The sequence below is a fragment of the Lathamus discolor genome, chromosome 3 (assembly GCF_037157495.1).
Source record: "Lathamus discolor isolate bLatDis1 chromosome 3, bLatDis1.hap1, whole genome shotgun sequence".
NCBI lineage: Eukaryota > Metazoa > Chordata > Aves > Psittaciformes > Psittacidae > Lathamus > Lathamus discolor.
In genome coordinates this window covers 74,205,333-74,230,337 of record NC_088886.1, presented here as the reverse complement: position 1 = coordinate 74,230,337, position 25,005 = coordinate 74,205,333, and the positions used below count along the sequence as shown (strand labels likewise).

Genomic DNA, 25,005 nt, shown 5'->3' with positions numbered 1-25,005 from the left:
AGATTGACTACCGAGAAAAAGAAACCAGTCTCTCTTACTAAAACTCAAGTCCCTTCACATTTCACCATGGCTCTTGCCAACTTTTCTTGTGCTTATCTCAAAAGCTGTGCTCTGGACTGTCTCCTGCATCTTCGCAGGTCTCTTTATCAACAGTAAAAAAGAATAAAATTACTTGACTGCTCATAGATTAGTGAATTTCTTGCTCTGAATAGGATCCCCCTTCATCTGTCACTGTTACCCTCCAAAGATTAATAAGAAACGGACATTTATAAAGAAGAATTTGTTGAAAGCAATGCTGAGCTTTGTACAAAGGATGCTAATTGCAACCTTTATTTTTTAGCTCTGAACTGATCCCAACAGTAGATACCTCAAAATCTTTCCCTATAGTGTCGATACCTTCATTACACAAAAGGGAAAGCATACTGAGAAACAAATTCAACCAGCACTCAATGTTTGCACACTGTAAACTGGAAGATGGCTTCTTGGCTCCTTTTGCCCATGGTAGGAGTTACAAGTTCCATCTTGCATCAGTCAGAGCAAAATGAGCTTCTTTTCTTCAACAGAAGTGGAGGAGACACCAAAGGGAGGTGGAGGAAAAGACAGCACAGGGGAGAGGTAGATACAGATGGGTCTGATTTAGGGTGGAAGGACGTTAGTGTCACCTGCTCCAGGAGAGTGGGGAAGTGACCACTGTTTAGCACCAGAAACAAAACATTATCACTACATAATTACAGAGTACTCAGTATATATTCAGCCCTGGTGTATTTTTCTACTACATTCCAGTCTAATTATGTAAGTCTGTGGACACCAAAGCAGCTGCAGTTTAAGTATCTGCAGCTGCTGCAATAAGTAACAACAGGAATGTGTAAAGCCAGACTGGATGTGGCTCTGGGCAATGTGAGCTAGTTGAAGGTGTCTCTACTCATTGCGGGGGGTTGAGATTAGATGAGCTTTGCAGGTCCCTTCCAATCCAAACCATTCTATGATGCTATGTATATGCAGATACACATACATTTTCGGGTATTGGCAGGAGCATGTTTAAGAAATCGAATTAGAAGCAGTAATGGCTTTCCCATTTTCCAAACCTGACAGACCCTTCTTTAAGGTTCCCATCTCTCCGATGTTTCCTTGCCCCCTGCTCTATCACCTGGCTCCTGACTCGCATTTCACATGTCCCTCCTGGGGAACCAGGGCTCCTCCTTTCTCTTGTGTACATGCAGCTGAAGAGGAAGATTTCGTCCTGCTGCTCTTTCCCCACCGCTTCCTCACCTGAGGCACACAGCAGCTCTGCATTAAATGATGCATTCACTGTCAAATGCAAGAATGATGGTCTCCTACCAGGCCAGTACTCATCAATGCTTAAAAATGTATAAACAAATACTTGAAGAAATAAACAGGAGAATCCAGGCCATGCAGAATTCCAGCTGAGCAGCTGTCACAATCCAAGGCATTTATTTCATTTTCAGCTCACAAGAGAAGTGACAGAAGAGGAAGAACAAGAGAATTCTGATGTGTCGAGCTGTCGCTTTCTCCACTCCTAGAGATAAAGCAGGGTGGGGGTATGTGAGATGACGCCAGCTGTTAATGGGATTTTTGCCACTGAAAACAACATGCAGGATGCACTTCCATGCTGCTTCTCCAACCACCATTAGATATGCATTTCACAACTGTATGGGTGAACATCAATGGTTTTGGGCTCTTCTGCCCAAAGCAGGGGTTTTGGTTTGTTTTTTTGTTGTTGGGGTTTCTCAGTAACACCTCTAACAGTGCAAAGCTCTGTGCAAAGCAGGCAGGGTTGTGTTCACCACAAGAGTTAGTACTGAAGAAATGCCCATGACAAAAGCACTTGGGATGTCAACCACATCAGAACTGAAGTCCACACCTGGTTCAAAATTTGGTCTTGACACTTAGCACTTATTCTTCAGAGAGCCCCATGGTACCCAAAGGCATCACAGCCTCTGCCCACTCAGGATTCAGCTGGACAGGATGCTGGGGCATCGAGTCTAGCTCACGCTTTGCCAAGAAAGGTTGGACCAGGTGATCCTTAGGGTCCCCTCTAACCTGGTATTCTATGATGCTTTCAGTGCTGATAGCTTCATAAAAAGCACTGCTGGGTGGTACCCAGCTCCCATGTCATGACACAAAATGCTGGACAGCCACACAGAAGTCTGGGGGAAGTTCTCCACTTCTGAAGCCTGACACAAAGCTGAAACAGCCTTTATGATAAACAGACAGCCACCTGAATTCAGAAACAGAATTAATCATGGTAACAACAGCCTGAAGGATTGAGTAGAACTTGGAAGCAATTCCAAGACACACACACAGCAGCCTTCCTCACCATCAAACCTATAGGCTGAAGATGATGACTCTTGGCTACAGTGTCCTGGGTTTACCAGGAGCCGTTTTGCTCCTTCTTAGTAACTGGTCCAAGCTCTGTGTTTTGACTTCCAGCCTGGGAACAGAGCTGATAACACCGATCGTTTTTAATTGTTGTTAAGTAATGTTTATTCTGGCCAAAGGACTCTGTGAGTCTCATGCTCTGCTGGGGACGAGGGGAGGCCGGGAGGAAGCAGAGACAGGACACCTGACCCAAACTAGCCAAAGAGGTATTCCATACCACAGCACGTCATGCCCAGGGAGGTAACTGGGAGTTACCCGGAAGGGCATGGTCTCTCTTCGGGGGAGTCAAACTCATTCGGCGGTGGTATCGTATTCTCTTGTTATTTTCTCTTATCAATAGTATCATTTGTGGTAGCAGTAGTGATTTGTGTTACACCTTAGTTACTGGGCTGTTCTTATCTCAACTCGTGGGAGTTACATTCTCTCGATCCTCCTCCCCATCCCTCCAGGAGCAGGGAGGGTCAGGTCGGGGCGGGGGGGGAGCTGGTTAGTGAATGAGCTTTTGTGGTTGGGTTTAAACCACAACACACGGTTACAAACCAAGCAAAACACAGCTGCATAAAGCCTGTCAGCTGTTGTAGGGAGTCATGGGGAATTCATGTTCCTCTGACTTTAAAGAGCTCCTATCACACATCATTGTGGCAGGTACCACTGGGTGGATCAAGCAGCAGACTGTTTGTTACATAAAGTCATAACATCCACAATAATCAGCAATGGAAAGGGAAAGATAAGTGTCTTTCTATGGGAGGTTGGGGCCAGGCTCTAGTAGTCCAGCATGAGAATAGCTGGGAGTTCAGGCCCAAGGAAGGCATTTCTAAGGAGGAACAGTCTTGGTTATGAAAAGAAGGAACCAACCCCATGTAGTATCATTTGTATCTCCTTTCATCTCCTCTGCTATGGTGGTGGCTGGATCTAGTAAGTAACTAATACTTGATACTCTGTGGAAATGGGAAGAAGACAGTGGAGAGGCTGAGTAGAGAACGGCTTTCCACTGAGCCATCAGAAGTATTAGCTAGGAATTAGTTTGTGTGAGTTGGAAATACAATCAGTACAGATGGTATAAAATACATGGTTATGTATTATGTATTATCAGTTACAGGACAGATGTGAGAACCCCTCTGTTTTGTGGTGCCAGAAACAATAAGATTGCAGGTTGGAGATGGTTCTTCTATGCAGTACTTCCATTTTCAAACTGTCTGTAGTGGAAGAGACTCCTGGAGTCCAATTTCCCAGAGTATTTGACAGCTTCAGCAAAAAGCTTTGTCACCTGTCAATATAAAGCAGAGGAAGACTGAGCATTGCAAAGCCTTCTGCAGAAGGCTGAGTAACAGAACAGGGTCCACACTTCTACACTGTCACCCTGAAACTACCCTATGAAGGTTCAGTCCTTGAGTCCATCCAAATCAGTATCAATTTCAAGGTTCATGGCTGTTTCCTCCAGCCCTCTGGAGCCTGCTTGTCCTGCTGGAGAGATGTAGAGGTGCTGGGCTGCTTTGGCAAGACAGCTCTATCCCATGAGAGCTGTTGTTTCCTCCTACAGCCCAAGCCTTAAAGAGAACACAGGGTTGTTTTCCTCTCTCAAGCTCACGGATTAAAACTCTGCAATCAAAAGGGTTCAATGAAATGCATCAAGCAGGTGTGGTAATCAGTTCTGTATGGGGACCCCTGCCCTGGTTGTCAGTGTGTGTTTCGCTGGTAGGCAAAGGATGGGTTTTCGCTTTCCATTCCTGCTAATGATGTTTGGCATTACCCTGCCTATGAATTTGCAGCTTGGCATTCTTCTCTGCTCTCCACTCACTCCAATCACAGCAGAAGATTTTGCACAGCTGGACACCAGTTCAAGTCACTGGGTTCCATGGCAGCGCCCACTGAAATCAATGTGAATTTGGCTGTTGTGCTTGATGAGAGCCAGATGAGGCTCTTGTGACAGTCGAAGCCATTTGTGAAGGAAGTCAAGGCACTGCTGGCAGCAGGAGTCCCACTTTGCATTACTAAATATCTCTTCCCCTATCAGTATGTGAAAGGGGTTTATCAGGATCGACAAACACATAATGACTGGCAATTGGGGACTACAACAGGACAGGCAGCAATTCCACTTGGATGGCATTTTGGAACTGGATTGCCCCAAGGATCATTCAAGAAAGCCTTGCTACATCCTGCTGTAAGGTTTAAGAACCATCCTGGAAAAAACATCCCACAAAAGAACTGTTCCCATGCATAATTTAAACATGTTATAGGCAATCCTGTGCAAGAAGTTTGCTCAGAAGTTAAAATGATACAGGAACAACTACAGCTGCACTACAGGACTTAAGATTGTCTTCATTTTGTGCCGTTGTTTAACTCTGAGCAATGTTATTTTGTATAGGAGCAAAAAGAAAATACATTCAAACTATTGTGTTGCCATGGTTTGCAGGCACACGGCTATTTGTCAGAGATAATGAGGGTCCCAACACACTGAAATCTGAGGTCACAAGTGCTTGAAAGCTCTAAAGCTCTTACAACTAAAAGGAGAAAGAGCAACATGGGAAGTACCTGGAAATTAGTGAGCAGAGCAATCCCGCTGTCAATAGCCATCCTCCGGATCACATAATTATCATGGACAAACTTGGTGTTGCTGTTAGGCAGGTTAATGACCAGATCTATTTTCCTATCCCTTATGAGCCTGAAGAAACAATGCACAAGAAAGCATCACAGTGTGTCTTATGGAAACCTATGATGAATAAGACAGCCATGCAGGTAAACAACACTGAAAATGTTCCTTTGAGCGCAGTCTCAAGGAGGGTTGAGGAGTTAAAGGCACTAAGCTGTGGCTCAGGAATTTAGGCTTTATTTCTGTTCTATTCAGGTGATACACAACAACATTCAGCCTGCAACAAGCTCAGCACAATTTTGTTAAAGGCATGACTGACTGTCATCAGAGACTAAAATATTCAGATCCCATGTATCCTTGTGTGAAAATGTAACATGGAGCAATACATCCAAGACCTGTTAAACAGGGCTGTTCAATAAGATGTTCATTAACTAAGCTGAAACCTCCCTGCTGTGCCAATTCCAGACAGTATCAGATAAAGCAAGACTTTTAGATTGACTCTGAAGTCCCATTAAATCACTATCACTGATCTTCACAGAGCCAGCAATTTGCCCCTTCTATTTGCTGTCCTGGATGTTAACACAAGTTTGACAAGGTGGGTATTACTCTTACCTCCTGACTGGAGGGAGGCTTGGACTCTGGCTTTCCTGCGATGGCCATGCCACAGGATTTGCTGGGATACCATTAGCATTGAGCCACTCTGAGGTTGCTTCTGTGGCATAAAGCTGTTAAGGGAAAAAACGTTACTTACTGTGTGCTTTATAATATGTGAACTGTTCATCTACTGCATGTGGGTCTGACCCAATACACAGCCTGGTTGTCAGAGCTGATTTTGGAGGACATTTTTCATCACAAGGGTGTCTCTCCATACAGAGACACGCACAGAGAATAGCATGACTTTCCCATCTCTCTGTTGTCTGTGATTTGCCAATGGATGATAGTCAATGAATGGTCATAACACATTCAGAAGCAGTTAAGTGGCTTAGGAAAACCTAAATCCCTCTGACATTCAATAGGGCTTAAGTTCAGTCTCTTGTAATTTTGTTCTTTTTTGGCCTAGGCTCCAAGCTTTGAAAGGCAGAGCTGTAAATCCATAAATCCAGTAGCTACACTAATGCCACTGAGGAAAATAGCACTCAAATACTCTCACCAATCTTCTGTGGCTGCGTTGTCAGTTTCAGTAGGGATATAGATGCAAAATTATGCAGAAGAGTTACAAGAGGGATGTAAATACCACCAAAAGCTGTCTGCAGCTTGTGAGTAGTACTGAAGATGAAGCACTGGAAAGACCTTCTCCACACAAAAGGCTTCCCCTTCCTCTCCTCCTGTCATATGTGGCATCCTGTTGGTATTTTTGTGTCTTAGAGGAGTTTTATGCTGGTTTTGGACTGGGTGGAGGTAATTTTGTATGGGGCTGTGTTTTGGATTTGTGCTGGAAACAGAGTTGATGACACAGGGATGGTTTTGTTACACCTGAGCAATGCTTACATAGAGCCAAGGTGTTTTCTGCTCCTCACACCACCCTACTGGTGAGCAGGCTGGGAGTGCACAAGGAGTTGGAAGGGGACACAGCCAGGACAGCTGATCCGAACTGACCAAAGGGATATCCCAGACCATGCAGCATCATGCTCAGCACATACAGCTGGGGGAGGAAGAAGGGGAGACATTCAGATTGATGGTGTTTGTCTCCCCAAGTCACCATTCGTGGCTGACGGAGCTCTGCTCTCCTGGGGATGGCTGAACACCTGCCTGTGATGGGAACTGGTGAATGAATTCCTTGGTTTGCTTTGCTTGTGTGGGAAGCTTTTGCTTTTCCCACTTTGCTTTACCTACTTCATCTCCATCCGTGAGTTTTCTCACTTTTACCCTTCCAATTCTCTCCCCATCCCACTGGGGGTAGTGAATGGCTGTGTGGGGCTGAGCTGCTGGCTGGGCTTAAACGAGGATGTATCACAACATCCTGGCTGCAGGCTGACAGCAGAGCCAGGGTTGCTCTTCCCCTCATGACAGTCCCCTATGTTCAATTAAACAATCATGAAAACTTCTGGTTTATGGATCACTTGGATAAAAAAAAAACTGTTATACTTCAAAAAATATCCTTTTTCCCTCTACCTCCAAATTAATTCCAGTGTCCTCCATTTCTGTAGCAGGCTGAGGACATTTCAGATTTTGAAAACACTGTAGCTTTAAATAACTGAAAGAACCTACCTTAAAGCCTTCCTTATGCAGCAGTTCTGCTACACTGAGGAATCTGGGGCGGAAGGACTTCTGGAAAAGGAAATTTATAATTCATAATACATACCCAGACCCAGCATCATTTGGAAGTAAAGATAAGAGGACCTCATGTAGACATCTGCACTCGAACAAGCCATTTTGGAGCTACATGTGAGAGAAAATTTGAACCCAGCATAGCATTCTTCCAGATGCTGGAGGTGCAGCAATGCAAAGATCAGATGCAACACATGCCCTTCTCAATGCCAAGGTAGAGCAAACCTTGCTTTTACCCTTAGCCTAGCCTAGCCTGGCCATTTGCAAGTAAGATTACCGTAAGCTCCCTTGTCACTACTGGAGCTACTCATAGCTTAACCTTTATGGGTAAGAGTGCAGTGTTTTGATATTCTGTAGGGTGAATGATTTCCTATGAAGAAAGGGAAACAACAAGGGTTTTCTGAGCACTCCACAAAGAGCCTTATTCTGAAAGCCATCTCATTCTGTACACTAACTGGAAAATATAAATACACAATGTGACAGGGTTGGCAGCTTCCCAGTCAGAGAGAATGGTTCTGCCTTCTGGTCAGGGTCAGGCTTTCACAACACTATTATAAACTTCTATCAAACATGTACTGAACACTTGTGACACATAAAACAGCCTCTCTGTGGAAAGAAATTACAGCTGTCAGCCTGCATCCGAGCTGCCTCAGATTTACAAGCTCCCTGAAAGAACCTGTGTTAGAAACCATTAGTTACTAAAGGTGAAAAGTACAAGCAGATTCATGTAGTAGGAGATATTTATTATAGGTGAATTGTACCCTTTTTCCTTTATCAGAAATGCTGTATTTCATATAACCTCTCTCCAGCATGCCTTGCTATTTGTGAAGGGTTACATCTTCAGTTAATTCAATACCGTGACACCAGTTCTCACTGAGATTCACCTCAAAATGAAGCCCACTCATCTCCTGTGATAATCTTGAATCCTGTATCCAAATGCAGCGTGGAGCCTGCAGAAACTCTGCTGTGTAAGGAACCAAGGCAGAAGGTTACCTTGAAACAACAGACTGGGAGTGCTGAGATTTAAAAATAAAATACTCCATCAATGCTTTCTGCATCTCGTGGTCACCAGCACAGATGTAAGGCAGATGCACTCCATCCCAGAGATATCACTGAATAGGCCAATCAGGGAAGAAAATAAAACGAGCTTTTCAACTCCTCTTGCGTAAAATATAAATTGTTTAATGGCAGGCTCAGGGTTTCGGCATCATGGATTTCTCCAGAGTGTGAAAAGAGGTCAGACCATCAACCTGTATAAACTGGCACGGCGTCATCTGTCTAATGAGAAAGCCATTCTCCCTCTACCATGGGAGAGTGTCAGGCCTTTAAAATCCTGTGGAACCTTGACCCATGCAATGTCAGAGTGCTCACAAGGGAAGGACACCCCAGTGGGCTCATGGTCCTGGCTGGCTGCCCAACCTGCCTTGTGCTGTCCCACAGACCTCAGTGAGTGCTCACCTGTTTGACCCTGAGGAGAATCACTTTGTTAGCAACATAATCCTAGTAGGATTACCACTGGAACTGCAACCTGTAAGCACACCAATGTGGGAGCTCCTCAGTAAGGCTGGATTTATTATTGGAACCAGCTTGGAGTGCCGATCTCAGCACAATCACTGGACTCTTGATTTGCAGACTAATCCAGGGTGAAATATTTGCAAGGAAATCAAGATCTCCCTCTCTGTTAACTACATCTATTTGATGCCTTCAAGAAAGGAGCCTCCTCTCACATCAACATAATCAAGGAGCAGGATACCAAATAACATAAATATGTTGAGTCTAGACACCTTTAAGGGAAGCAGAGTTCAAGACCATTTCATAGAATCATAGAATAGTTACGGCTGGAAAGGACCTTAGGATCATCTAGTTCCAATCCCCCTGCCATGGGCAAGGACACCTCACACTAAACCATGTCACTAAACCATGTCACCCATTTGGTTTCTTATTTCTCTGCCTGCAAAAGCTAGAAGTCCAGTCTAAAAATCAGAGCAAGCTGCTAGTCATGGAGCAACGAAACCTCCAAAAGCAGGATATGTTTGGAGTTCACCATCCACTGCAGATAGAACATTGCACCTTCCTCAAAGACAACCAAGTGGGCTGACGTATGTGGTCCCGATAAGAATCGGCTCCAAGTGCACCAGAACAGCTTGCAGAAATCATCCTGCAGTTTGAAAGCCAGGGACCTCTGCCTGGGGAGACACCTTCCACCCTGTCACCCCCTCACAGCAATGACTTTTAAACACTGATTCTGGAGAGGGGTGACCTGGCATCTGTCCTTCTGAGCCTGTATTTCCCCCCGAGGATACACTGACAGCTTTGCCTCTTTGAGTTAGATGACCCCGTGTTTGTGATTAAAATGAGAACAACACTGACGGTGTTCACAACCCACCTTACACATCATTCCTTGTTTCCGCAGGAGTTTTCCGCAGGAAAGGCTCCCCTTTCCTCCAGCCCTTAACACTCAGGGAAGACCACTCATAGGCTACACTTCAGGTCTAGGTCAGGATTTCAATCTTCGCTTCTTACAAGGCTTTGTTACCCCTCTGCTTCAAAACAAACCATTGAAAAGGAGGTAGGTGACAAACTCCAGAGTTGTGAGGGAGCAATCTGTGGTTCTTAGCACTACCTTTACACTTCTTGTTTTGGAGTTTAATTATGTAAGAGATATGCTGAGATGAAGAGAGACCTTTATGTGACTGATCTGTTGTTTTCAAGGAGATTTTGCAAGAAAATGAACTGTAAACCACTCATTAAAGAGGACAGAATCTTATTCCTTTTAAAAGGTTTGGGAGGTTGAGCTTTTGGGGTTGTTTTATCTTTTTCTTCCCCTTCTTATTTCTGTTAAGACCTTTGTACAAAAAACATTTGGCTCAGTTTAGCAGATACTGACACAGAACCTAACGAAATGTTTTCTATAGCTAAAATTACTCTCTGCTGCCCGTTCACTTCTAGCTGCTATCAGGAAAATAAGCTTAAATTTTAAACACTGAGCTCTACCCTTTTATTTTCTTCTCCTGGCTTTTATTTTCCCGTTTTTCAAATGCTGTTTTAAAATGTGCAGTGATTAGATATACAGCAGACATACAGCACCAACTGCCCAGAGTTTCAGACTGAAGTTTTACACTTTATCTAGGCAGCAAGCAAAGACTTTCCTGCTAATCTGAGGTATCTTAGAGCAACAGCTTCAATCTGCAGATATGTGTACACACATGTATATCTAAGGACAAAGCAGTAATTTGTGTTAGCAGAAGTCATGTTCCATTCTGGCCACTCTTCACGCACTTCCTTCACATCATCTGCTGGCACAGGCAGCCCAACACATTTTTCACACCCCAGTTGTCTGAGAGGAAAATTCATCTATTCTATTTGGTTTATTGGCTTTATGCAATCATGTAGGCCATAAGCTTCTTACAAGCAATAATACCTAACCCCCTTAAGTCCAAGCTCTAGTCTGGTATGGAATCATTTGAACTGCAGAATATGTGTCTGAGAGGAAGTCTCTAAGAGGAGAGAGCTCTGGCAAGATATAGAAATCAGAAACACTACTACACAAATGTAGCATTGGTCCTTCTTTTCTGAGCTACTGACTCCTAGCTGACAGGAGCTGCATGGTAGGGAACAGTATCGGCCATGCACCACCATCAAACAGGGAAAGGAATAGTGGCAGCCATGCCTCTCGGCAGCCAGAAAAGCAGGCTGCAGGGTGAAGACTTGTTTTCCTTGAACTGCTTGCCCTACTGCACTCAACTATATTCCCACCATGACTCCAGCAAGAAGAGGAACATGACAGTGTCATACATGGTGGAGGTCTTATTGCCTGATAGTGTTATAACTATAGTATACATATATAACACCAAAAACTATCCCACAACACTCTAAATCCATAAAATCACAGAATAGTTTGGGTTGGAAAAGACCTTAAGATCATCCAGTTCCAACCACCCTGCCATGGGCAGAGGTACATTCCCCTAAACCAGGTTGCTCCAAGCCCTGTCCTACCTGGCCTTGAACACTGCCAGGGATGGAGCATTCACAGCTTCCTTGGGCAACCTGTTGTGATGGCATGATGGCAATATCATGTTTTCTATAGTCAGATGATGCTACAGTTCTGCCTGGAATGAAACAGGGAAAGCTCAGCAGGTCTAGCTTTGCAGTATGGAAACTGCCTCACCGTTCTGGGGGGATGGAGGAGGACTGGTTTCAAAAAGGCAAGAGACAATGTGCATATGAAGGGAGTTTACACATTAGGATTGGAAAGTAGCATCCCCAGGGCGCCCATCTGGGAGAAAGCAAGGAAGGGGCTCTGAGTTCTAGCTGGCACATTACTCTGAACTCAAGAGTATCTTCTTCAAGATGGATTGCCGAGAAACACATTTAAGCCATAAAGACACTTGGATGAAAACAAGGCAACAGTTACCGAGTTCCTCTGTGTCAGTCCTTTCTCAGATTTGATTTTTAGGACTCACCTGGATTCCAATCAAAATTCCTTCCTTAGGAAATGTAAAGCCAGTGGCAAGCATAGCCTTCTGGAAGGCAGAATACACATCCTCCCCAAAGCATGCGACCTGGCAAAGAAACAAAGATGGCAGCATAAGGGGAAAAACCCAAACTAACCCAAACTCACTGCTTTAAAAAGAAACAGGATGAATTCTTTAAATAGGCTGTTTTGACTGCTCCATGTAAAATCAAGACAGCTTTTGTACGGAGCCTGCAGGCAGGGGGGATCAGAAAATCATTGCAGACAAATCTCATCATTTTAATGAAGCAATAATGAAGGAATTAGCAACGCTTTAGTTTCAAACAGCACACCAAGGAGTAACAACAATTGATTCTGCTGAGTTATGGGAATGCTGAACACAGCCTCTGCTTCGATCTTTGGGAGTTCACTGCAAATTGTTGAACGTTACATAATGCTAAAACAGCAGTGAGTGTTCTGCAGGCAGGCACGGTGCACTGTGTGCACACTGCGAATGGGGGTAAGACAGTGCTGGTGCTGCCAGGTACTTGTGGCCTTTGCTGTGAGTAAACCACCTTATAAAAAGATACCTTTTCCATTTGAAGTCCACAGATGTATGAAATTCAAGTAAAATCACAGAATGGTTTGTTTTGGAAGGGACTTTAAAACTCATCCAGTTCCAACCCCTGCCATGGGCAGGGACACCTTCCACTAGAGCAGGGTGCTCCAAGCCCCTGTGTCCAACCTGGCCTTGAACACTGCCAGGGATGGGGCAGCCACAGCTTCTGTGGGCACCCTGTGCCAGTGCCTCAGCACCCTCACAGGGGAGAGAACTTGTGTCTAAGAGCTCATCTCAATCTCTGGCAGGTAAAAGCCATTCCCCCTTGTCCTGTTGCTACATGCCCTTGTAAGAAGTCTCTCTCCAGTTTCCTTGTAGGCCCCCTTTAGGCACTAGAAGAAAACAACAAAGCAATCATGCTAAATCATAGTAATTTATTTTATATAAACTAAACCCTGATAAAGAAATCAATACAAATAATTTAGCAGTTCCCCATCTGGGAAGCTCACTTGCTCACAGGTGGTAATGATCTTCTGAAGGAACTAAAGTGTGTTCCTTACTAAACTTTGGGATTCTGATGACAAAGAGAGGAATGCATGAATGTTTGTGAAAGTTAAAAATGACAAAAAGAAAACAAAATGAAAACCCAAGCAAACCAATCCTCACTTTTTCTGATCAGTTACACACGTGTTGAAAAACAGTCAGAAGCAGAAACTGCCACAGATTTTTCTCTTTGAAATAACAAATCTACACACAGATAGAGATGGGATAAAGGGGCTGGTGAAGAACTGCTGTCCCATTTTCCTCTTATGGTCCTTCCCATCACAAATTGAGCCCTCACATTCATGGGCTGTTACCATGGTGAGCAGAAACCAGTATTTCATCATGTAAGAACAACAACTGATGACTTGCCAGATTTTGTGCATTAATAAAAGAGCAATGAAACAAACATCCCACTAGGGAATCACAGGCTGATTTGGGTTGGAAGGGACCTTAAAGCTCATCTAGTTCAAACCCACTGCCATGGGGAGGGACACCTTCCACTAGAGCAGGTTTCTCAAATAATGACAGTTAGTATGTCAGCTTTTCTCTGAACACTCATCCTTGAGTATTCAGGCTGTTCTGCAGTGTATCTGGCTGAGGGATTCCGTATGTCCTGGACTGCAGGGCAGTAGACAGTCTTGTAAGGCTTGGAGCAGGGGTTTCTAGCCTGCCAGGAGAGGTTTATCATGGTGTGGTCAAAACAGCCATAATACACCAAGGGACCCCAAGCACTGTGTCTTCTACTGTTGTGGGAACCATGACTTCCAGCAAAATACATCTCTGCCAGGGAAATGTGACAAATCCAAGCCCAAACCAGGCCGTGTGTGTGTGAAGAAAGTCTTTGAGGAATAATTGAGCATTTTACCCAAAGCAAGCTATTATCCTTACTTTACTCATAAGAAAGACTTTCATAACTGTCACATTTTATGGCATTTGTGAATATGGATCTTTCCAACTCATAAAAGTTAATAATCCCTTCTTTATGGCCAAGGTAATCGCTAACTCCATATAAAGCTCAGAAAAATAATTCTTGCCCTTAGTTACATTTTTATTCTTTTTCTCTTTTTTTTTGGGGGGGAGGGATGTCTCTGTAGTCAATTTTGTTCTGAAAATAAGGAAGTCATGAAGTCACTTGGCTTTTATCTGCCCATTAACTATACTGAAAAGAAATCTTCCACAATACTGATCTCCTACACATTTTGAAGAGTAAAATAAAGTAATTCTAGAGAGATGCAGAAAACCTACAGCTGTTCTTACCTTGTATCTGGGTGTAGTGCTTTTTCATACTAAAATGTTAAGGCTTTCCTAATGAAAGCAGCTCATGTAGACATACCCAAGCTCACATCAAATGGAGCAGCCCAGGCTCTGCCACCTGCCTAGCTATGGTAGAGCAGAGTTAAGCCTAATCTAATTGCCTCAGCATTTAATCACTTCCCAAGTGGGCTTTCTAGCCCAGAACAAGTTTCTTGTTACTTCAACTGTTCTCTAGAAGTAACAGAACAAGCAAGTCTAAAGATAGCTTGGGTCTATCTACAGAAACTATTGACAGCTCACAATAACTCACAAACCTCTGTGTTCTACATGAGTTAATACCTCTTCAACCGACATAGATGGAAACCTGTACCTCTTGAGGGGTGAGAGCCCCCATCAGTGCTCAGCCTACACAGAAAGACAAGCAGCTTTATGCCTTCACAGTGTGCCAAGTGTACACCAGAGACACATGTCAGAAGCAACTCACAGCCCTGCTATAGAAAGAGTGGGTAAAGTAGCCCAGTCTCCCCCTCATCGTACTGACAGCGAGTACCACAGCCATCACATTTTATTCACTCTTCCTTGCCTTTTGCACCTAGGGACATGCCTTGATGGTTACCAGGCAACAAGAAAAAATATCACCACACATATATGTTGCGCCTTTAAGTAACCAGCACATTCCAAGCCCAAATGCTTATGACCTGGAGTCTTGATACTGCTCTTCCAGTATGTGTCAATGGAGGGATTTGACAGCTGTAAGCATTTGTCTTTCTAGAAACAGATGATTCATAAAACAGACTGACCCACCAAGAACCTCCCAGGACCCAACAGCTCTCAGATAAACTCATTACAGGTTTTCATGCCTATCAGGTCCAGCTCATGGAGCTGACATGCAGGTAAAGAGGGCCATCCAGTGGCCGAATAAACTGGGTTTTCCAGAAGAATGTGTTTTTACAGCTATGAAAGATGCTTTCAATTTTCTGAAGAAGCTACAGATGCCATCATGATTCAGGCAGTAATAAGATCACTTTCAAAGATTCATGATGTTTAAAGCCCCTTGGTTTAAGAAAAAATAGCAAATCAAAAGATACCTCCCCAGTAGAGGCCATTTCACATCGCAGAACAGGGTCAGCATCTCTCAGCCGGGACCAAGAAAACATTGGAGCCTGGTGAAAGGAAGAGTGGGGAGAGAGAAAGAGAACAAAAATTTAATGGATCATTTAAAAATATAAAAATCCAGCTACGCTGGGAAATGACAGAAAGACACAGACATGAATCGATCCAAAAACCAGCACTGGTCAAGGCTGGTAAGCAGCTGAGCACTTGGCAAATGAGCTCCCCCAGCATCTTGATGATGGGCTGGAACAAATAAACATGTATTTCACCAATGTATCATCCTTCTAACTCTTGCAGTACTGCTCACACTCTGATGGCAGATTTCTAATCTGTGGTAGCCCACTATCACTATCATTTTTAGGACACATTTTGAAGCAGAACATCCACACAGAATACATGCCGTATAAAAGGCTTTGTAGGGCAGTATTCAGAATATAGTTGGGTTTTCCACTCTGTAGCCAGCATTCCCTGGAGAGACAAAACTCTTGACTGTTAAACTAACCACAGTGCAGAAGCCCCAGCTCTAAGTACTAGACATTTATGAAAATAAATAAGATTCACAAAAATAAAAAGGTCTCAGACTAGAATTTAAGATAATACATATCTGTTGTATCAAAATCAAATGTAAAGCTACTTCTAGACTGACTGGCTTGGCAATAACCTGAGCTGGCTTGGGCCACAAATTTGGCTTATATTTTAATAGGTCTGAGTCTTTTATCAGTAGAAGAATGTTAGGTGCTTTCTATGTCCTCAATTTTCACTTGATATGGAAGATACTAAAGCTTCAAAGTGTTTGTAGAAACAATTCTCATTATCCATTGTATTTTCTGCTCTGCTGTTCTAGATTTTTATGATTACGAACCTCAATTAGTCTTTTTCTTCCACTAAGTATTCAAAAACAGCTTCAGTATACATTGGTACCTTGGGTGCTATATAAGCTTAGTAATTATGAAAAGTAAAATCTTAGCTGAAATTAAAGTACCTGAAATTAAAAGACTCACTCGCATTTTAACTGGTGATGTATATAAAGGGGATTCCATTTATTCAACAGGCCATGTCCCACATCCTGAAGATAAAATTGGAGGGCCACTCAAAACACATGTCCATGCATATATTAGATAGTATTATGAAACAGCCTGAACTTAAGTGTTCAATTCTGCAAGTGCATATTCATTATGTAGTTCATAAACATGATTCAGAGTAGGCCAGAAGTAAGAGATAAAGGAAGATTGATTTTGTTAATAATCACTGGCTAATTTCCCTTTGAGTTTTCTCTAAAGTTTCCAATATACATTACCTTCATACAAACTACAAAAGGCCAATTTGGCCTTTGGCCAATGAGTAAATTAATCTTTCTGGGCATTATACTAATTGCCTGTTAATGCTCTGTTGTGGGGTTTTCTTGGAGTACTTTTGGAAAGCATACCTTGATCCCAACATATTTGGATGGAATAATGGGATGTTCCAAGGTGGGGAGGGATGACTCATTAATCTCTTTTCCAATCATCACTTTTGTGGCCACATCAATGAAGTCCACACCCAGGGCCTTCGACACAAAAGGAAAGGAACGTGAAGCCCGCAAGTTGCACTCTATCACCTGATTGGATTAAAAAGGAGAAATACCAGGGTCACACACTGTGCAGTGAAGAAACAGACTGATTCATATTTCTGAAAATCAGTCCTTACTCCTCTTAGTAGAAATGCTCATCAGATTACCACGTAAAAGACACAGAAACTGAATTACAAACAGCAGTGAGGGATGGGTAGTGCCCAGCTTGAGATACAAGGAGCCTGATGTTCTGCAACTGAGTTTCATCTCTGTTGTCTGAAAATTAGAACTCAGGGTAATCCAAAATTCACTTTGGAAAATGCATTGCACTATACCCTCAGGTAATGTGCAAGAGGCATGGAAGCTTATGCACAGGCATTAGGTACAGCCTTTAGAAGCTCACTTTGTACTTTTTCCATGGTAATGGCACTTCAGGAATGACAAGAATCCTTACCAATATGCCTCATCCACACGCAGAAGTCATTCAGTGACCCAAGCAAGAAACAAAGAAAGTCTGTATCCTGCTGAGAAATGCACCATGGAGTTGTTAGCAAAAGAGGAATCCCTGTGAGTGAGAATGAAGGGAGAATGAAGGATGGCAAGAATAGGTAAGTTAAGACAGAATGGCAAGCACAGCTGAGGGAAAGTAAGGAAGGAAATACTCCAGCCTGCCCCTCTGCAGAGTTTCTGAATAATTATGTGTGAAACAGAATCAAGGTGAAGAATGGCAAGTACATTTTTCTCAAGCAATAGCTCAAACAGTATCTTTCACCAATAATGCACGTCTTCTATACCACACATCAGGTTTTCTTTCCATTCACCACTTCCTCAGTCATACTCTGCTCACATTCCTCTGATCTTCCATTAGCAAGAGAAAGCCAACTGTTACTCACGAAGGGTCAGAGGGCTGTGCTTCTGTTGTTGATAGCTACTAGGACCATGCAATTTAGACAGCCATCTAAATGGCTTATGTTAAAGGCTTAAACACTTAAATTTTCTTGCTTTCTTTCCAACGCTATGGGAGGCTTATTTTAATGATCAAATAGCTAAAATGAGAGAGGATATCAGAGATCTAAAAGCAATGATGTTCAGTGCATAGGATGAGGCACAGGTCCCAGTGCTGTCCATCGTATTCAAAACTAATAATTTTGGGAAGGACAGCACCCCACAGTGAAACAAAACCAGTGCTGCCAACGTCAGACTCACTTCACCCTCCATGCTCTCCCCTATGTAGACAGGGAGAACTGCGTGACTAGGTGAGCCACACATCATCAGACAAGAAATCAGAAACCCACAGCTGCTACTGCCACAGAGTTTCCATGGCACGGACTGCAGGAGCCATGCACCTAATTAGCCGAAGCAGAGCCTGACTTCCTCCAACAGCCACAAGAGCTCTTACCAGCACATCATTGCCTTGCACCAAGAACTGAATGTTGAATGGACCAGAGATGGCAAAGGCATTTGCAATCTTTTTTGTAGCAGCTTTTACCTATAAAAATAAATAAAAATGTGTGCGTATATATAATAAATAAATCAATCCCATAAAATAGACAGCATTGTGTCAAAAAAATCACCTCACATCTGGATTCCTTTAAATGTTGTATCTCTCTGCTCTAGCATATTTTTTCTCTCTACCCTCATTCTGGCACATTTCATTTACAAAATGTATTTTGACAACTAACTCTGTATCACTACGTTTATTCTTGAACAGGAAAAAAGTCAATGTTAGGTGAAGTTCATTCATCCTGATATCCTTTGTGGAAAAGCAGGCAGCTAGAAAGTCATACACCTGATCTAATCACTTAAGGACTGTGGGAGAAGAAGAAGTGGAAAGTGAACTGTGGCATATAAATGAATGAGACAATCCTCTATTGCTACGGGAGCTGGTCCTAAGCCAATGGAACAAAAAAACCCCAGTGAGTCTGAAAGTGTATATGTCTAATGCTTAACTTAAAGGATGATTGGATGATCCTGTGTACAGTATAGTCAAACACAGGGGAAAACACTGACATCTTACACTTGCACTTATCACACTGGCCTTTAAAAAACCGTTGGTAATTTGTTTTCTGTGTTGGTGATTGAGTTATCCCAAGCAAAAGGGGAAAGCAGCTTCAAACTCTGATTTTCTTCTCTCTTTTCAGTGCTACTGCAATGCCTACCTTCTCCAAGGCTCCCTGGCTAATAGTCTGTGTGGGTAACATGAGTGTGGCATCTCCAGAGTGAACACCTGCATCTTCCACATGCTCTGAAATAGCATGTGAAATAACCTGCAGAGAGTAACAAGACAGCAGTTAGGCACCTCACCCTCACCCACGAACTGTTTCCCCATCTCCAGCCCAGTCTCCTGAACAGAGCTGTATCCAAAAGAGAATACAAATGGGAGGCAAGGGGAAGGAATTTCCCAATATTTTAGGCCTGAAGCAGACACAAGACATAGGAAACAGGGGGATGATATTAGCATCTCTGATAAACAAACTGCAAACATGATAAAACCTACCATTGTCTGAAGTTCCTAAAGTTACCTTCCTCTCTCTCTAACGCACTGTGGTAATATCATAACACATGCTGATACAATCCCCACAAAAGTCATTTGTGAAGCCAGTAGTTTTTCAATCCAGTAAAAATTATGTTCTAAAGGATTCCTTCAAATGGTTAAGCAATATTTTAACACACATACACACACACCCCCCCTTTAGATGTACACAATATGTTAGGTTGAGCTTTCCTAGCATGATGTTTTTGAACTTGAGATGAATTCATCTTTACTTGTTTCTCTGCTCTTCTCAGCATGACTCCATGGCTGTAGAGTAAATCACTGAAACCACACATTTTCACAAATATCTGATGCTGAAAAACAAGCTTAATAGTAAAGAAAAGCAAAGTTCTTACTTTTCCTGCCTTAGCTACAGCATCCATTTCCACCTCACGGGCATCTTCAATGAATTTTGTGAGTACCACAGGGTGATCCTGTCATCAAGACAAGATAAAAGCAGACAGTTTATATTTGAGAGGATCGGGGGACCATCCAAGTGCTCCACTGTTCATTACCGGAAAACCTTTGGAAGCAGAATCACACAAGACCAATCTATTAGTATCTTTATTTCCACAAATAAGTGAACTTTGCAAAGAAATAATGGAGGGGAACTTGTCGTGATTTCCCCAAAACTACTGATGAATTAGTCTGAGTTCTCCATAAAGTCACAATGACATGGAAATTTGGGACAAAAGCCACAAGGAGCTTTTAGGTGAGATCATGGCAGAAAGAAAGGAGTGGGACATGTGCATGGATCCAGTGGTCCTTACCTCCATGATCTTCAACTCTTTCTCCCTCTGAGCCTCCCAGCACCTCCCTGTACATAACTGCTTCATAAAGTAATTGATTCTTAGCAGACTTAATGACTTTGCGTAGTGTTTACTACTTTGAAGAGCTTTTTAGGCAACCAATCCATTCCTTTCTCATTTCTCTGCCTGGTTTCCTAAGTCTCCCAGGGAGAGAGTCGCCCTAATTATAGCTGGCCAGGAGCAACCTGTCCCCACTCCCAATAGGTTCCCTGGTATACACTCTTTTCCTTCCTCTTCTTCCTGCTTATTTCTGGGATACTAGCACACACTTCCCACTCTCCTCTAGCGCTTTCTCCTTCCAGACATTGGCTCCAACAGACAGTTAAAAATCTAATCTACATTCTTCCTGGCCAGCTTTATGTCTCAACATTTTACCTGTCCCAGCCACTATTAACTGCCTGTTATTTATTAGAGAATAAAATGGACTAAATGACAGTCTGTGCATGCTCAAAAGGCTCCTCTTGAAAAAAACTAGAGCAACTCCAAAAGTTACAAGACAATTCCTTACATTTATCAGTGCAAGGGTAAATTCACAGGCAAGGACAATGCCACTGTTTCATAAATTTAGAGGCTTGTGTCCTGCAACTCTCTGTCTTGCTGCAGTTTTCCACCAGAAGATTTTATATGTCCACAGAACTTTGCTTACTCCAATGTGTCTCAACTCACACAAGAAGTTTTGGACATGACTGGAAACATAAATGCCATAATGACACAAAACTAACAGCAAAGTAGCTAAAACAACAGACTACCACTGGTCAAGCACTTTATCTGGAGATGCTCGGTTGGATGGAGCACAACCAGGGGAAGCTTAGTAAGCAGAAAAATGAAGCTAGTGTCCCACAAACTGAACATGTACTTATGTTTAGTTGTATGCTCACAGCTAACAATAGTGGGACCACTCACAGGCCATAAATCCGTGATGAGACTAAAAAACTTCCCTAATTTAGCAGCAGAATACAGTACTTTTGTTCTGGTTTGCTTTTTACTAGCTTAGCTTCAACTATGCTACAGTTTTTGTCAATATGAAATACTGGATGAAAAAAGAAGTCTTTCCATAGCAGTCTGACTGCACTAGCAAAAATAGAGTGTGGAAATCTAATGTAAGTCTCTGCAGGAACAGGGCTAGGGCATCTGAAGACTCATGGTGTGAAACCACTCATGTCTGCAGCAATCGTCAGTGCCATGTTGTGTGGCAGAACTGGACACGAGCATCCCATGGGAACATCCACTCTCTCCCCTAGGAATACATCATGTATTAACTTCTACTCCCAGCAGGGCCTCCTGTACCAGGGATGAAACACCTCAGCAATGCAGAACAACACTGCCCAATTCAAGTCAATCAAGCTGTGACAAGTTAAGCTGACAAAGGGTCACTTTCCTGGTCCTATAGGGTATCCATGGCCATCACAAAGCCATCCAGCAGCACAGAAAGTCTGCTTCTGTGTATGTGTTTGGAAACACAAAGCAGAGTACTTAAGATAAAGTACAGAAGGAAGCAAGGTGTTTTGGGAGGCTGAGCACTGCTAAGAATCCAGTTTCCACCAGCGGCTGACCCTGTAGGCGTTTGAGAACTAGAATTTCTTCTGATGGAAGTAACAGTGATACCCTCCGGCTTTCAAAAATCCCTTTAAAGTTGTTCAAAGATGATAATAAGTGGTCTGCTTGCTTCCACACTTACCTATCCTTCAGGATACTATCACTTTGCAAAGTCTCTCTTTCATTCCATCTTTTCTTGCAGAATTGCTACCTCATACACTTAAAAACCACATGGTTTTGTTCTTGTTCAAGCTTTAATCACCTAAGAAATCCCCTGAATAAGCAGTAATATGTCTGGCTTCCATAGCTAATGGTGTTTTCAGAGAGTTCATCTTTGACTTACTCGTTTTTAACTCCAAGATTCCTGTGACAGCAGTGTTTATGGTGCTACAGTACTGCTCTGAACTGTTGAAAGGTCAGAATGTTGAACTCTGTATGGTCTTCATTCAACCTCAAGTGTTTAACTTTCCTCTCCTGCCATATTCTCATCTCCCCAAACATCCCTTGCACAATAACACTGATAGAAGGTATAGAAGAAATTCAGGGTTTGAGTTGTTTACTATGTTCTAAAGCATTTATGTCTTTGGGAAATTACTTAGATTTTTCTTTTCTAAATTTCAATGTATTAAACCAAATCCTTCTCTTTGATAGGACAAAAAAAGGACACTTAAAAATCCCCAAATTAGCTTCTGAAAAACTTTTCAAATCGAAACCAGAGCTTTCATCTTGTGTATTGTGTACTCTGCAGATCAATAATCCCACTGGATTAACAACAAGCAGGCAGCAGTCCTGCTTTTGTATCAGAGGAAAACGGTTCTCAGCACATGGTTTGGAGAGTTAAAGGTCACAGCAAAAGCTTGCAAATGTTGCTGCATTTAAAAAGGTTAAAAAATTAAAAGCCATTGGTGAGATTGGTGAGAGAGAAGATGCCAGGATGAAGTTTGAAGTTGGGCAAAGAAGCCAGGCAAAACAGTTCAGAAAGCGAGTGAAAGATGCTACGAGTTCTGTGCTGGCTGGCAGAACCTGCTACTAGTGAGCTTGCATGGGGTAGGAAGGATGCCAGTCAGTTACCGGGGAAGTTTAGATTGGATATAAGGAGGAAGTTCTTTCCTGTTAGGGTGGTGAGGCACTGGAATCGATTGCCCAGGGAGGTTGTGAGTGCTCCACCCCTGGTGGTGTTCAAGGCCAGGTTGGATGAAGCCTTGGGTGGGATGGTTTAGTGTGAGGTGTCCCTGCCCATGGCAGGGGGGTTGGAACTAGATGATCTTGAGGTCCTTTCCAACCCTAACTATTCTATGATTCTATGATTCTATTTACATAATTAACTGCTCAGAAATTGATGCCTGGGTACAAGAGCTGACTTCCATTCGGGCTCCATGTGGGCATCCCAGTGGTGTCAGTTAAGGATGCTTGCACAGGCTCCCATAGTCTGCCTGCTAAAGGAGTCAGACTCTTAATTTCACTGCCTCCTCACCAAACTAGGAAGGGAAGGGGAGAGGAAGATGCAACATAGAAACAGAGATGGAAAACACAGCAGATATGAAACAAATACCGCAAACAAAAAACGTAATAGCAGCACGAAGACTGGTACCTGAGAGACTCTGGTGGCTTCTGCTAAGAACTTCTTCATTTCCTCTTCAGTGAATACAACATTCATTGCGGATCCACTGTGCAAATGGCAAAGAAAAGAGATCAGCTTCCATTGTGACTTTGAGGGAGATGATCAGTGAGTTAGACACCACAGCACGGGGTTGCCAACTACCTTTGTATGACAGACTAGCCAAGCAAGCTCCCAGCTCAAGTCACTTGCTCCACTCTTAACTGAAAGAAAGGCAGAGCTGATACCTAATGAACCTCCAGTGAGTGATTCAGGTCCATTTGAAAAAGATGTTACATTGGTCATTTCTACCAGTAATGCTCAGCTTCATCTTTGTTTTGTCAGGTAAACCCACAGAAGCTGTGGAGAAAAGTACAGGAAGGATCTATCCTACAAAATCAGTCATTTCAGCCTAAGATAAATAGACACAAGTACCTGTGTGATTATACTTACCTAACTACCTCTTCAGCTAATGGAAATCAATAGTGTTCAATTAAATCCAAGGACCCATGTCAACAGCACCACTAAGGATGCAAGCTGGTACACTCAGTAAATAACTGCTAGGAAAGATGCATTTAGTTTTCCAAGGCAACTGGCAAATATTAAAGGCTGTATCTGTTCAAAGGATGATGAAGTCAAGCTGTGGACCTGCTGCTGTTCTGCAAAAAGAGGCCAGACAGTGTGCTGTGCTAGAGCTTTTCCCTTTCTATTTCCTCAAGTTTTACATCCTCCAGTTCCATCTTTCTCCCTGAAGTCACCCTAACCTGCACAAACACCCTTTAACAAACACTCACATGGAAGAGGCCTATACCGGATTTAACACAGATGGAAAGAGCAGGCTAAAAGAAGTGTTCCCTAAAAACCTGAAGGATTACATCAGGAGCTGTTTCTAACTTATCCCCTTTATCCAAGTGCTGGTTTTTAGCTTTGCTTCACAACCCCACTGCAAGCTTGAGAAACCGGATAGAAAAATCACATTCAGCAGTCTCTTCTAAAGGATATTTCCTTGAGGGTTGAACACCCAATAAATCCTTCTCCTTTTTGTCTTTTTAAATACAAAGGTGTTGTGGGTTTTGTTTTTTCTCCCCTGGAAATGAATAGCGCCTCTTCATTTTGATACACATCTCTTTCTCATGCGGAAAGTATCCTGTCTCCAATTTATTTTTACTTGTAAACTGTGCCCAGCAAACTGTCTCTCTGTGCCTAGTCATCCAGCTCTGAAGAAACTCCTCACAGAGAAGAGTGATCACTCAGAAGGTGTGAGTTTGCTGTGGGTATGCGCTGCTTTAACGTCTTCAGAAAGTCAAGCTGTTGGAAACGTGTGGCTCTGCACAATGCCTATTTAATGAGGAGCAGCTGCCACAATCTAGGGACATAAAACATGCCTGTAAGCAGAGAAGCTTGGCAAATTAGAAGCTGAATTCGAAAGATGTGCTGTCATATTCTGAAAACAGATGCCAAACCCAGTAAATGGCCTCAGCATGTTCCCTTCTGATTTTCCTGGTGGCAAACAATCTTCTGGCTCAATTGTACAAGTAGTAGTCTCAGGAACCTTAAGTAACATCATAAATGGTTTGCGGGTTTAGCCTTGAGGTATGGAAAAGATAACGCAGCTAAACAGACATTCTTACACTTATGTTCTGCTTTTGGTCTGTGCCTGATGTGCATAAGGGATCCACTGGCTTCCTGGATTTGTTTATGCAGTTGTTCCCCCTGTTAAGACAGGTAGATTTATGCCACATGCCCCTAGCACAGCATTTTCCACACATCCCCTGAAATTACTCTCCACTGTCCCAAAGTA

The 25,005-nt window shown here is 42.9% G+C and overlaps 1 protein-coding gene across 6 annotated transcripts in view; it reads right to left on the bottom strand.

The window, feature by feature from the left end:
* Positions 1 to 1,413: 1,413 nt before the first annotated feature.
* CPS1 (carbamoyl-phosphate synthase 1) overlaps positions 1,414 to 25,005 on the bottom strand; it is a 118,073-nt gene continuing 94,481 nt past the window's right edge. For 4 of the 6 annotated variants that reach the window (XM_065669820.1, XM_065669821.1, XM_065669819.1 and 1 more), the window contains 11 exons: positions 23,199 to 23,274; positions 19,619 to 19,696; positions 18,889 to 18,996; positions 18,129 to 18,218; positions 16,607 to 16,777; positions 15,156 to 15,230; positions 11,722 to 11,820; positions 7,199 to 7,258; positions 5,603 to 5,715; positions 4,933 to 5,062; positions 1,414 to 3,667 (listed from right to left, as the gene is read on the bottom strand). In XM_065669820.1, coding sequence (XP_065525892.1) covers positions 3,569 to 3,667; positions 4,933 to 5,062; positions 5,603 to 5,715; positions 7,199 to 7,258; positions 11,722 to 11,820; positions 15,156 to 15,230; positions 16,607 to 16,777; positions 18,129 to 18,218; positions 18,889 to 18,996; positions 19,619 to 19,696; positions 23,199 to 23,274 — 1,099 coding nt within the window. In that variant the 3' untranslated portion in view covers positions 1,414 to 3,568. Of the gene's footprint in view, positions 3,668 to 4,932; positions 5,063 to 5,602; positions 5,716 to 7,198; positions 7,259 to 9,644; positions 9,799 to 11,721; positions 11,821 to 15,155; positions 15,231 to 16,606; positions 16,778 to 17,183; positions 17,295 to 18,128; positions 18,219 to 18,888; positions 18,997 to 19,618; positions 19,697 to 23,198; positions 23,275 to 25,005 lie in introns of those variants that run through there. The other 2 variants (XR_010610620.1, XR_010610621.1) reach the window with 2 other exon arrangements.